This window comes from Eimeria acervulina, genomic scaffold (assembly GCF_000499425.1).
Source record: "Eimeria acervulina Houghton genomic scaffold, Eah_scaff475, whole genome shotgun sequence".
Classification (NCBI taxonomy): Eukaryota; Apicomplexa; class Conoidasida; order Eucoccidiorida; family Eimeriidae; genus Eimeria; species Eimeria acervulina.
In genome coordinates this window covers 12,356-25,229 of record NW_013549776.1, presented here as the reverse complement: position 1 = coordinate 25,229, position 12,874 = coordinate 12,356, and the positions used below count along the sequence as shown (strand labels likewise).

The window sequence follows — 12,874 nt, the reverse complement described above, 5'->3', positions numbered from 1 at the left end:
ATATTATATTATATTATATTATATTATATTATATTATATTATATTATATTATATTATATTATACATTATTATATTTGCTGAGGTGTCTATACACCTCAAGCTTCAAACTCACCCGCAACCACGCGCCAGACGGGCAGGGCCTCAGCATTTGTACCTGCAGCAAAACATACACTCCAATATTCTTTAATCCTGTTGACTGCTGCTGCTGCTGCTGCTGCTCTTGCTATTGCTACTGCTGCTGTTCCTACTCCCGACGCTGCCAGTATTGCTGTTGCAATTACTACTGCTTCTGCTGCTGCTGTTGCTGCTACTGCTGCTACTAGTGCTGCTATTCCCCCTGCTACTCCTCTTGCTGCTCTTGCTGTTGCTGCTGTTGCTGCTGCTGTTGCTGCTTCTCTTGCTGCTGCTCGTGCTTCTCTGGCAGCTCCTACTCCTGCTCGTGCTGCTGCTGCTACTGCTGCTGCTGTTGCTGCTGTTGCTGTTGCTGCTGCTGCTGTTGAATTAAAAGCAGTACCCAGACTCTCCCGTAGTCAATTCCTTTTTGCTGCACTCCGCACGCCCACTGCCGCCAGACGGCTCCATCAGGCAGACAGCCGCTCACGCGGAGATCGTAGGCCTTAGAACAACAAAATAATATAAATTAATAAAATAAATAAAATGAAATAATGCAATATAATATAATATAATATAATATAATATAATATAATATAATATAATATAATATAATATAATAATAAACAGATTAAAATGAGGGGAATAATCCAAAGAGAGGTAATAACAACAATACATAAAAATATATAAGATATATAATATATATTATATATAACATATAATATATATTATATAATTTATAGTGTATACACACAAACCAACTCGCGGCATAAACCCAACACTTTCGTCTTCAATCACAAAAACAAACAAACAGGAAATACTACACAATCAAATTGCTGCTGTTTAATGCAGCAGGAGGCAGTGGCAGCAGCAGCAAACTGCTGCTGCTGCTGCTGCAAACTGCTGCTGCACCAAGTCTTGCCGTAGCAGCAACAGCAACTGTTGCAACAAAATGAAGCAGCAGTTGCTGCACCGCCACCTGCAGCAGCAAGTGAAGCAGTAGCAGCAGCAAGCGCAGCAGGACCAGCAGCAAGCGAAGCACGAGCAGCAGCAAGAGCAGCAGCAGGCGCAGCAGCAGCAGCAGTATGCTCAGCGGCGGCAGCAGCAAACGCAGCAGGAGTAGCAGCAAGCGCAGCGCCAACAGCACAGAGCGCTGCATCAGTAGCAGCAGCAACAGCAGCAAACACACCAGCAGCAACAAGCACAGCAGCAGCAGCAGCAACAAGCACAGCAGCAGCAGCAGCAGCAAGAACTGACAGATAAGATTTTGCTGCTTGGCTTCCGCAATGTGTGTGCAAAGTCGCCGTCGTTAGTTAGAAGTACGAGGCCCTCTGCATGCAGCGGCAGTCGATTCTGTGTTGCAGCGCAGCAGCAGCAGCAGCAGCAGCAAACAGCAAAACAGCAGAAATAGTAAAGATGTCTTCAATACTTGAATGTGTCTATACACCCAACAGAGGCAGAGGAGACAATCGCAAAAGACTCACAACAGGTATCAAATGCCCTGGTATATGCGGAAACGCGTCGCTGCTGCTGCTGCTGCCGCTGCTGCCGCTGCTGCTGCTGTTGCTGCTGCTGCTGCCTCTGCTGCTGGGGATTTGGGAATATTGCTCTTCTGGTGTCTGTGCAGCATCTCTCGAGGTGGCATTTGCTGCTGTTCTTTTTCTGCTGTTTTCAGCGTCTTGTTGCTTAGTTGAAGAAATGCCTTTGCTATTAAAAGCACTTGTCTTCGTTTGTTTAACAATATCATCAAGACACATCTCCTCTAAACACGGCTGCTGCAGCAGCAGCGTCTTCAATGTGGGGCCCGAAGCATTTAAGGTGTACGTACACCCCACACCTGGAGGCTTTAACATACCAAAGAGAAAAGGCTTCGCTGCAGCAGCTGGCAGCACTCTTCCTGCAGCAGCAAGGAACGAGATAAGCAAAATCAATAAAATAAAATAAACAGCAAAACAAAACAAACAGAAGCATACTAAATTAAAACAAAATAAAATAAAAACAAAACAAAATTAAATTACATTAAAAGGAAACAAAACTAAATAATCAACAAACCAAAAGAGCACAACGCAAACAAAACAAAAGAAAACAAAAAGAAATAAAACAAAAGAAGAAATAAAACAAAAGGACATGATGCAGAGTTAAATGAAACATATTCAAATAAAGAAGAACAACAGACCCATCAGAGAGACTTCCGCCTCATCACATATTTCTACGTCGCGTGTTATTGTGCGGCCGTCGACCTAAGGCAAAAACAAACAGCAAATTATTTAAATATATTATTTTATGTTTTTCTTCTTCTGCAAGAAATTAATTATTAATTGTCTCTGCCATTAGGCATTTTCATTACAAGGAGGAGAAAACAGTAAAAAGAAAATACAAAACAACGATGGGGATTGATGAATACCATAAGCAGAATTATTCTTGTTAATAATAATACACTTCTTATAAGTTGCTCTTTTCTTCGTTTTGTTTTTTTTTATTTTGCTTTGTTTATCCTCACCTTCACATCTCCACGCTCAATCGCCGCCAACGCCTCCCTTCGTGAGAGACAGCCGCTAAGGGCAATGCGGCGCGCCAGCCACTCCAACCGTCTGCATGCAGACAAGACAAATATAAGTGCTGTTGCTTACAACGGGATGAAAAAGAGCAAGAAAGCAGCAACCACGCGGCATACAGACACTGCAAGCAAAGTCTTCTTACGTTCGGCGGAGCTGCAGAGTCCGCGCAATCGCCATTTTAGCCTCTGATCGATGAAGGGCATCTGGAGAAGCACAAAAAGAGAAAGGAAAAAGAAGAAGAAGGAGAAGTGCACTGGGAAGCCAGACAGCAGCGGTACTCCCGAGAGAGAGGAAATCGCGGGTTGAGGGGTTTCTTCTCCAAAAAATGAAGAAACAAGGAAAACGCGATTCCAAATGGTGAAGTTACTAAGAGAAAAAGACAAATTTTTCAAAAGCCAAGGCAGTAAAGATGCAGAAAGTACAGCCGACGCCGCTCGCGAACCGCCGCCGCCTCGGCCGACGAAGAGGAAAAGGTTGAGCAGGGGTAAAGGGATTGCGTTTGCGGGATATTCAGTGATAAATAAACAAGATAAACAGTGTTATTGTAGATATTTCATTATTTTAAATTAGAAACACTCACGAAGTTTTGTTTCGCAGGCAAATTGGCTGGCAGAGTGGGGCCGCAGCCCCGTGGAAATTCATATTCAAGTCTGTAGCATTTTGAGGGAAAGCAGCATGAAATTCAGTGAGATGGTTCAGGACTAGTTTATTAACTGCTTATTTATGACATTAGTCAGACACTTGCTGCAAATGGATGGGAAATTCAACTTCTTTCTTCCTCATAGTGACAGTAATCTATGAGGCACTCTTATCAACTGAACCGCATTTCTCCTAGCTGTGCATACACCTCAGTGTAGGGCGTGCCTCCCGAGAGGCGCAGCTTTTGGCGGCTTATTTGCATTGACTTTTGCCGCTTTTCGTGGAAATCGACGCGGTTATTCGTGGAATTCCCTTTCGGCCTCTCCTGGCAAAGCGAGAAGATGGGGGGGGCCTCAGAAGACGCCATTCGCGACGCTCTTCACGAAATAACGAAGGGAAAGCTGGACCCAACAACAGAAGAATACCTCGTTGGTACTTCACTTTGCACGAAAATACAAAGAAAAACCAATGTTTCACATTGACTGGCCTGCCGCACGCTAGCGACTCTTTCCGCTATAGCGAGCCAATTAATGCCGATTTCCACTCTTCTTTTCTGCTTTTTCGCCTCATTTCCTTGTCTTTTAAGCGAATTTCTGTCTGCCGGTATCTCGCAGGCATGCTGCAGGAAGAGGCCCCCAAAACCGCAGAGGAAGCACACGAACTGATTGGCGCATTCATCCTCGATGCGGGAGTCGCTGCAGATGACTCGCAGTCTGTGGTAGGATTCATAGTTTAGAGTTTAGGGTTTAGGGTTGGGGGTTTAGGGTTTGTATGCCTGGAAGCTGCCGGCGTTCAGCCGGCATGCAGCCATTCGCACACTTCCAACTGCGGCTGCAGCAGCAGCAAAAGCAGCAGCAGCAGCAGCAGAAGTATGAATACCTGCAGCAGCAACCTCAATATTAGGAGCAGCAGCGATCGCAACAGCAGTGCCTGCAGCAGCACCGAGACTTTCAGCAGCAGCCACAGGAACAGCAGCAGCCTCAGCAGCAGCAGCATGTAGCAGGAGCAGAAGCATTTATATTTCTTTAAATAATATTCCCTAGGTGTTTTAAAATATTAGTTCGGAGGTGTAAATAGAAGCAAATGCAGGAGTTTGTCTTCAGGCAATTTGCAGCCAACTTGTAAACAAATTGCGCGAAGGGCGGAGCGATGCAGCAGAAGAAGACCAACAGACGGAGGCCTTTAAAGCAGGTGATTTGTTTATGTATTTGTTTACTTGTATATATTCTTTTATTTGCTTATTTCTTTGTTTGTTTGCTTCAATTTGTTTATCAGGTTGTTTAAGGTGACTTGTCTGTCTTTTTAATTGCTTGCAAACGCCTCATTTACTCATTTGTTCATTATGTGCATTTGCTTGTAAGCAGGTAATGTATTTGTTTGTTTGCTTGCTTATTTGATTTATTTGTTTATTTATTTGTTTTATTTATTTGTTTATTTGTTGACGAATTACTTTCTCTATTTTTTCATTCTCATAATCTTTTTTTTTCCTCTGTATTTGTTTGTTCGCTTCCTTACGAATTATCCATTTTTTTTATTTATCTTATATATATATATATATATATTTATTTATTTATTTCTGGTGTCTTTGTTTCTTGCAGCAGCAGAGCCGAGGGCCCCGGTGCGGCTGCAAGATTTGTTGCAGAAGAGAACAGAAGGTGAATATACACCTGAAATCTAGCTGTTTGTTTTTTATTCTTTTTTATATTTGTTTTCTTTTTAAGAAGCATTCTCTTTTAACGATGGGTGTCTTTGTTTATTTCCGTTTGTCTTAGTCTTTGTCTTCAACAACAACAATTATTTTTTTTTCTGTTGTTTGCATCGCTGGACCTTCATTCCCTTCCCTCTCTGCTTTTTCTTCTTCTGTTTTGTTTAGCAGTGATGTTGCTGGTGCTTTTTGCTGCTGCTGCTGTTGCTGCTGCTCTTGCTTCTCTTTGCTGCTCTGCTTATATTTTTCTGTTGCTGCTGATTTTGCTGCTGTTTCTCCTCCGCTGGTTTTTACTGCTGCTTCTGCTGCTGTTTGTTGTTGCTGCTTCTGTTTGCGGCTGCTGCTGCTACTATTTGTTGCTGTTCCACTGCTGTTTACTGCTGCTGCTGCTGTTTGTTGCTTCTGCTGCTGCTGCTGCTGCTGCACGTCTCAGGTGACTTCAGCGATCCGTATTTAGGCATTCAGCAAGACGCAGCGATGGTTAATTATAATGCGCCGGTATTTGAAGGGGATTCTGCTGCAGCAGATGCAGCAAAGCAGCAGCAACTTCAGCAGCAGCGGAAGCAACAGCAGGTTGGTTGGCGCCTCTGTCTCTTTCTTTCGTTTCTTCTGTCTCTTCTCCTTTGTTCTCTTCTTGTATACCGCTCATACCAACGTTTATCTTTCTGTTTTATTTTAGTTTGAAGGTTTTTTAATAATATTCTGTATTTGTTGTGTTTTCCTTTGCGTTGTTTCTTTTTATTTTGTTTGTTTGCTTTGTTCGGTTGTTTGCTCGTGTAGCAATTTCTTTATCTGTTTATTTTCCTTCTGTCTTTGTTTTCTGTGGATATATATTTTTATTTTAGTTTAGTTTATTTTATTCTGTTTTGTTTTGTTTTTTTATTTTTGTTGCTCCCTTCTTTGATTTCTCTCAGTGGTTGGGGTGTATGTGTGCTTGCCTGTCTCTGTTTCCTCTATATGTTTACTTTTTTTGTGTGCTATTTTTCTTCTCCTCCATTTTCGTCTTCTTCTTTATCTTTAGGGTGTATAGGTTTTATTATTTTTTGCTTAATCTCGTCCTTTGAGGTGTATGTTCTTCTTCTGCGGTGTATGTACAGCGCGAGAAGCAGCTGCGACTGCTGCAAGAATGGGAGAAAAATAAACCGCCGCTGCCGCCTCCTCAGAAGCGGCACGGAGATGTTCAACTCAAACGTAGCGGTAAGCCCCATGCATGCATGCATGCATGCATGCGTGCATCTGCATGCACTTGCATGCATATATTATGCACTGGTAATCAGTTGTTTTGTTGCTGCAACAGTAGCATCTACATCTACATAAAGCCCTAATTATTCAAAACCCTAAACCTTCACCCCAAACCCTTTTCTTTAGTCGTAACCTTACCCATATATATATATATATATGTTGAACTCAAGAAGGCAGTATAATAATGCGGTTTGCGGTGTATGTACATATAAACTTCGTACAGCATTGAGATGTGTGGTGTACCTACACCGCGTTTCCCGCTGCAGTTTGTGGTGTATGTACACCTGGGCTTTGGCGTGCAGCTGAGGGAATTTTAGTAGATTCATTTTCTATATCGGTGGCGGGCCGGCAGTTGTTGATAGACACATCATTGAAGTTAATGAAGGGGAGAAGATATGGGTTGATAGGGCGGTAAGAAGAAGAATAATATTAAAGACAGCATTTAGCTTATTTTTGCGCTTCTTTCTTTATAATTGTCGACATTAATTCTGCATTTTTTCAGTACTATTTGCCTTAATTCAGCAGCTGTTTCTCTAGCAGTCGGCTGTATATAACCGCTTTATTATTATTATTATTATTATTATTTGTTTATATTGGCTTTTCATTTACTTTATTTAATTACTTTATTTAATCTTTTTGCAGAAACGGCATTGGAAAGAGTACTTTTCTGCATGCGTTGGCCCGCCACGATATTCTCGGCGTTGACCCCGACATCACCATCACTTGCGTAGAACAAGGTAAACATATATATATATATATATATATTTACATATATATACTTAATTATATGTATATATATATGTATATAAATAAAAAATTATAAGTAAATAAATGTACATATATATGTACATGTATTATGCGTGTGTATTTGTTGATATCTATTTTTGTCTATTTCAGCTGCTTGTTGTTTGCTTTGTTGTTTAAATTTTTCGTAGGTTGTGTGCAATTGTGATACTACACTCAAATAAAGAAAGCCTCTTCGGTTGTTCATATTGTTTATTTAATTGGCTTTGCTGCTTCTTCTTCTGCTGCATGTTTGATGTTTCGCTGCAGAGGCAGCGAAACATCAAACATGCTTCAAGAGATTTTCTTTTATATCCACTGAGGCGCTATTACCTTTGTTGCTGTCTTTCTTTATTTTTATTTAATTCTTTTGCATTTGACTTCGAAATAATCTTCTCCATCTTTGCTTTATTTCTACTCGTTTATTGTTTGCTGGCTGGCCTCCACCGGCATTTGTATGTTTGCAGTTGCTGTTGACTGTATGCAGGCTTGGTGTGTTTGTTGTTGTTACTGTGTATCTGCCTTTCTCTTTTTCTTTGTCTTCATTTTTATTTTTATCTGTCTCTGTCTGTATCTGTCTGTGCCTGTCTTTGTGTTTGTCCATATATATATATATATATATATATATATATTTATATTTATATATAACTCTGTGCGTATGTGTATGCATATAGCTTTGTTTTACTTATCTCTCTGTCTTCTGCATGCATTCGTATTTGTATTATGTTGTTTTTATCTGTCTTTATCTTAATCTGTCTTTAATAATTTGTTGTTTATTTCTTTTTATTTATTTCTTTATCAGAATATCGCTTTGGGAATGAAACGGTTTTAGAGGCGGTGTTGGCTGTTGATGAAGAGCGAAAAAAACTTTTAGAAGAATCTGAACTCCTCCAACAACAGGGACAGGCAGTAAGCATCAATATATACCAGTTCATGCATGCATGCATCTTTGTAGGGTTGCATGCATGCATGCATGTTTGTATGCATGCATGCATCTTTGTAGGGTTGCATGCATGCATGCATGTTTGTATGCATGCATGCATGCATGCATGTTTGTATGCATGAGTGCATGCATGTTTGTTTACATGTTTGCTTGCATTTTTGCATGCATACATGAATTCATGCATTATTGTTGCATGCATGCATGCATGCACACCAGCATGCTCTGTCCTTTACATTAATTAAATCCAGTTTAGTTTTTAATATAATTACATTTAATTAATTTAATTTACTTTGTTTTGTTTTATTGCAGACGGCAGCAGCAGGGTTTCGCTTAGCTGCAGTCTTCGACCGATTGCAAGAAATCGGCGCAGCGGAGGCGGAGGCGACCGCTGCGACAATTTTAAACGGACTTGGGTTCGATACAGAAATGCAAGTGAGAATATATATATATAATATATATAATATATATTTATATTTATTTATTTATTTATTGACTTGTTTATATGTATATTTACTTCTATATTTATATATTTACATATGTGTTTATATATAATATATTATGGAGGAGATATATTTTAGAGTATGTATGTATATTATATATATATATATATATATATGCGTGTATTATTCATATATGTTTATATAGACCTATATTATATATATGCATCTTCTTTTTACATATTTATATGCATCTATATATAATATATTTTATAAAGCATACATATGTATATATATACATAGTACAGAGATATTGATATATATATATATATATATATTTATATATAAAGACCATATAAATATATATGTATATATTTAGATGCCCTATATATTATATGCATGCACTTGTGCATGAGACTAGAGAGACAATGAAAGTGTTTTTCTCTTGGCATCATTTTGCTTAATTTTATTTATTTATTTATTTATTTATTTATTTATTTATTTATTTATTTATTTATTTATTTATTTATTTGTGTGTGTGTGTGTGCAGCAAAGGAAAGTATCTGCTTTAAGCGGAGGTTGGATAATGCGCGTTTGTTTAGCTCGCGCTTTGTTTTCTGATGCAGATGTTCTACTTCTTGACGAACCTACAAACCATTTAGATTTAAAAGCAATCAATTGGCTGACAGCATATTTAAATGCAGATGCTAAGGCTCTTGGAGGAGAAAATGCATTAAAACTTGCAAAAGATAAAATCGTTATCGTTGTTAGCCACTCGCGCGACTTCCTTAATGATGTATGAAATATTCTTTACTTTTAGTTTTTCTTTTATTTATGCATTTATTTTATTTTATTTATGTTTCTGCTTGTATGGGTATTTGTTTATCTATCCGTTTATTTGTTTGTCTGTTTTTTTATTTACTTTTGTATTGTTTGTCTGTTTGTTTGTTTATATTTACTTATTTGTTTACGCTGTCTAGTTTTACTTACTTGTATTTATGTATTCATTTATTTACATCTATTTTTGGTTATTTGTTTGTCTATTTATTAATATTTGTTTGTATTTATTTATTTATTTAATTTATTTTGTTTGTTTTGTTTTTCACCGGCGCATTTTATTTATTCTTCTTTTTCCTCTTTTTTGTATTTCTTTGAATTATTTTTGAGTCATTTCTTTTGCAGTATATTCCTTTTAATAATTTTTGTGTTTTGCTTTCTGTTGCATGCTTGTTTAATTCTGTTTGAATTCTATTTCCCTTTATTACTCCTCTTTAATTCTGTTTCTCTTAATTCTTTTTGATGTGTATTGTTTTGTTTTATCTGCATTTGGCGTTGTTTTGTGCTGCATTTGTTGAATTCTTTTGTTGTATTTATCTCTTAATTGTTGCTGCTGAGTTGTATTTAGTTTAATTCTTTTTGAGTTTTGTTTCTTCTTATTCCTCCAGAGTCATCTTTCTCCGTTGTTCTTGTTGTATTTCTTTGGATGGTTAACGAGTTATATATATATATATATATATATATATATATATATCTATATATGCATATATACATATATATTTTATATATATTTATATATATATATATATACATAATGTATCTGTATCTTGTTCTTTCTTTCTTTTTCTGTATTTCTAATACCTTATGCTTCTGTTGCATTGCTTTTACTTTTTACTCTCTTTTTGATGCTTTCTTTGCATTAATTTTATTGTATATCTTTGCATTCCTTTCCTTTCGTTTTATTCTTTTTCTTAGGTTTGCACGGATGTAATTCACTTCACTAATCAAAAATTAAATTACTATCGGGGGGACTTCGATACATTCGAAAGCGTCAGAGCAGCGCAGCAGCTGCAGCAGCAAAGGCAGATTCTCTCAGTAGAGATGAAGCAGAAGCATATGAAAGCATTTATAGACAAGTTTAGATGCAATGCTAAGAGGTTTGTTGCTCCTGGATATTGACAGACAGTCCCTGTAGATTTCTTTCTCCTCTTCACTCAGTCAATATCTCTCTCTCTCTCTGCATATATATATATATATATATTTCATCTTTGTCTTCTGCTTTAATCCACCAACGCTATGTATATATATATATATATATGCAAACATATATATATATATATATATATATATATGTGTATCTACATACATATGTAAACTATATGCATGCATGAATATTTACATATTTAAAGGTATATATATACATATATATATGGTTATATTATTTTTATTATGAATGGATGTACTTGCATTGCAGAGGGCGACCCCCGCATTTATTGATGAAATTATAATTATTATGTGTTATTTTAAAAGCATTTCTTGCATTTGTTTTGAGTGTCTTTTGATTATCTTTTCGTGTTTTGTTTGTCAGAGCCTCTTTGGTTCAATCTCGTATAAAGGCACTATCAAGATTACCAATGTTAGAACAAGTAGCAGAAGATCCATCATTAAGGTTTAAACTAAAAGAACCTGAGCAGCTGTCTCCCCCTCTATTGCAGTTGATTGACGTTACATTTAAATATAAGAAGAGAAGCAGCAAAGAAACAGAAAGTAAAGAAGAAGAAGGAGAAGAAGAAAGCAATGCTAAGAATAACAATAATATCAATAATAATAATGGCAGTGAAGCAGGCAAACAAAACAATGCAAAACAAACAAAGACAGAAAGTACAGATAAGGGAGATCTTCTTATCGTTGAAGATTGCAATTTAAATATCGATATGGATTCTCGAATTGCAGTAAGTAGAACACAACTCAAAATACTTCCTTTTCTTCTTCTTTCTGTTGCTGCTGCTGCTCTGCTGCTCTTCTCTTTTCTTTGTTGCTGCTCTTCTTTTCTTATTCCCTGTTGTGTAGAAGAAGAGTAAGAGGAAGCAGCTAAGCATGAAAAGAAGAAAACCGAATGCAACATAACGATATACAGTAGTTCTTCTTTGATGTGTCCTCTTACTCTCTTTTTCTTTTTCTTTTTCTTCTTTTTCTTTTTCCTCCTTTTCTTCTTTTCCTTCTTAATATTATTATCATCGTGTGCATGTATGTCTGTCTGTATGAATGCAGATATGCGGCTTGAATGGAAGCGGCAAGAGTACATTATTGAAATTATTAATGGGTCATAATGAATGCACTAAGGGTCATATACACCGCAGCGGCAAACTGCGAATAGGGTATTTCACTCAGCAGCATATTGAACAGCTGGACCTGACCTTAAATGCAGTACAGAGCTTGCAAATCAGGTAAGATATTATATATAGTATATAATATATATATATATATGTATGTATATATATATATATATATATATTTCTGTTCCTTACCTCTGCATCTATTTTACTTTCCAGGTCTTTTTCCTTTCTTTTTTATTTTTGTGTGTATTTTCTTCTCTTTGCGTTTTACTGTCTTATTCTTTTTCTATTAAAATAAGTTTATATCTGTATTATTCTTTGACTATATTGCTGCAGATACCCGGAGGCAAATCTATCGGATGAAGCTGCACGTACATACTTAGGCCAATTTGGTATTAGTAATATGTTGGCGCTGGAGCCGCTTTATATTCTTTCAGGAGGTCAAAAAAGCAGAGTAGCGATCGCCCTCATTGCCTACAGCAATCCGCATATACTCGTAAGGCTAATAAAGCATATTATATATATATATATTTATCTATACACACACATATACATGTATATATGTAGTGTATATATATATATATATATATATAGGCAGCCACAGCAGCAGCAGCAGCAAGAGCATGAGCATGAGTAGCCGTTGAAGGTTAAATTGTCATTACGCTGTCTCTGCAACTTTTGCAGCTTCTCGACGAACCCACCAACCATTTGGACTTAGACGCCGTCCAGGTGCGTTCTTTCAGCGGCTATTTGCAGTGTATCGCTAGCTAGCTAGCTAGCTAGCTAACTGGATAGCTAGCTGGTTAACTAGCTGGCTAGCTAGCTATTTAACCGTCCAGATAGTTTTGGCCCTTGTGGCTAGTTAGCTGCGCGTGTGGCGGCTAGCTAGCTAGCCATCTAGCACCGTACCTAGCTAGCCAGCTAGCTAGGTGCGCAGCACTCGTCCCCATAGCAGCAGCTAGGTAGCCAGCGAGGTAGCTAATTAGCTAGTTAGCTAGCTAGCTAGGTAGCTAGCTAGGTAGTTAGTTAGCTAATTAGCTGGCTAGTTAGCTAGGTAGGTAGCTAGCTAGGTAGCTTGATAGGTAGCTAGCTAGCAATTTATTTCTGCTTGCATGAAGTATGCTGCATGTTAGTTTGCATTTGTTTGTTTTTTGCAGGCGCTAATAGTGGCGTTAAATGAATATGCGGGTGGGGTTGTTGTTGTGAGTCATGATAGTCATTTGCTTTCTTGTGTAGCAGATGAAATTTATACTCTTGATAAAAATACAAAAAGATTATTGAAGTTCAATGGAGATTTTGCTGAGTATAAGAAGCAGCTTCTCAAGAGCTTAAGACAAGCATAG

The 12,874-nt window shown here is 37.6% G+C and overlaps 2 protein-coding genes across 2 annotated transcripts; one reads left to right on the top strand and one right to left on the bottom strand.

Moving 5' to 3' along the window:
* Window positions 1–451: 451 nt before the first annotated feature.
* Window positions 452–2,846, bottom strand: EAH_00039870 (hypothetical protein, conserved; the record flags this gene model as incomplete). Its single annotated transcript, XM_013395317.1, has 6 exons — window positions 452–616; window positions 1,369–1,464; window positions 1,596–2,008; window positions 2,288–2,351; window positions 2,612–2,702; window positions 2,812–2,846. 6 exons carry the CDS (start codon window positions 2,844–2,846, stop codon window positions 452–454), a joined length of 864 nt encoding a protein of 287 aa, XP_013250771.1.
* Window positions 2,847–3,649: 803 nt separating this feature from the next.
* On the top strand, window positions 3,650–12,874 carry EAH_00039860 (ATP-binding cassette sub-family F member 1, putative; the record flags this gene model as incomplete). The annotated part of the gene is made up of 16 exons (XM_013395316.1): window positions 3,650–3,740; window positions 3,923–4,026; window positions 4,412–4,499; window positions 5,447–5,586; window positions 6,111–6,210; window positions 6,558–6,666; window positions 6,898–6,992; window positions 7,841–7,947; window positions 8,291–8,413; window positions 8,969–9,214; window positions 10,171–10,352; window positions 10,784–11,147; window positions 11,467–11,642; window positions 11,868–12,027; window positions 12,216–12,260; window positions 12,689–12,874. The coding sequence occupies 16 exons, from the start codon at window positions 3,650–3,652 to the stop codon at window positions 12,872–12,874; spliced, it is 2,316 nt and encodes a 771-aa protein (XP_013250770.1).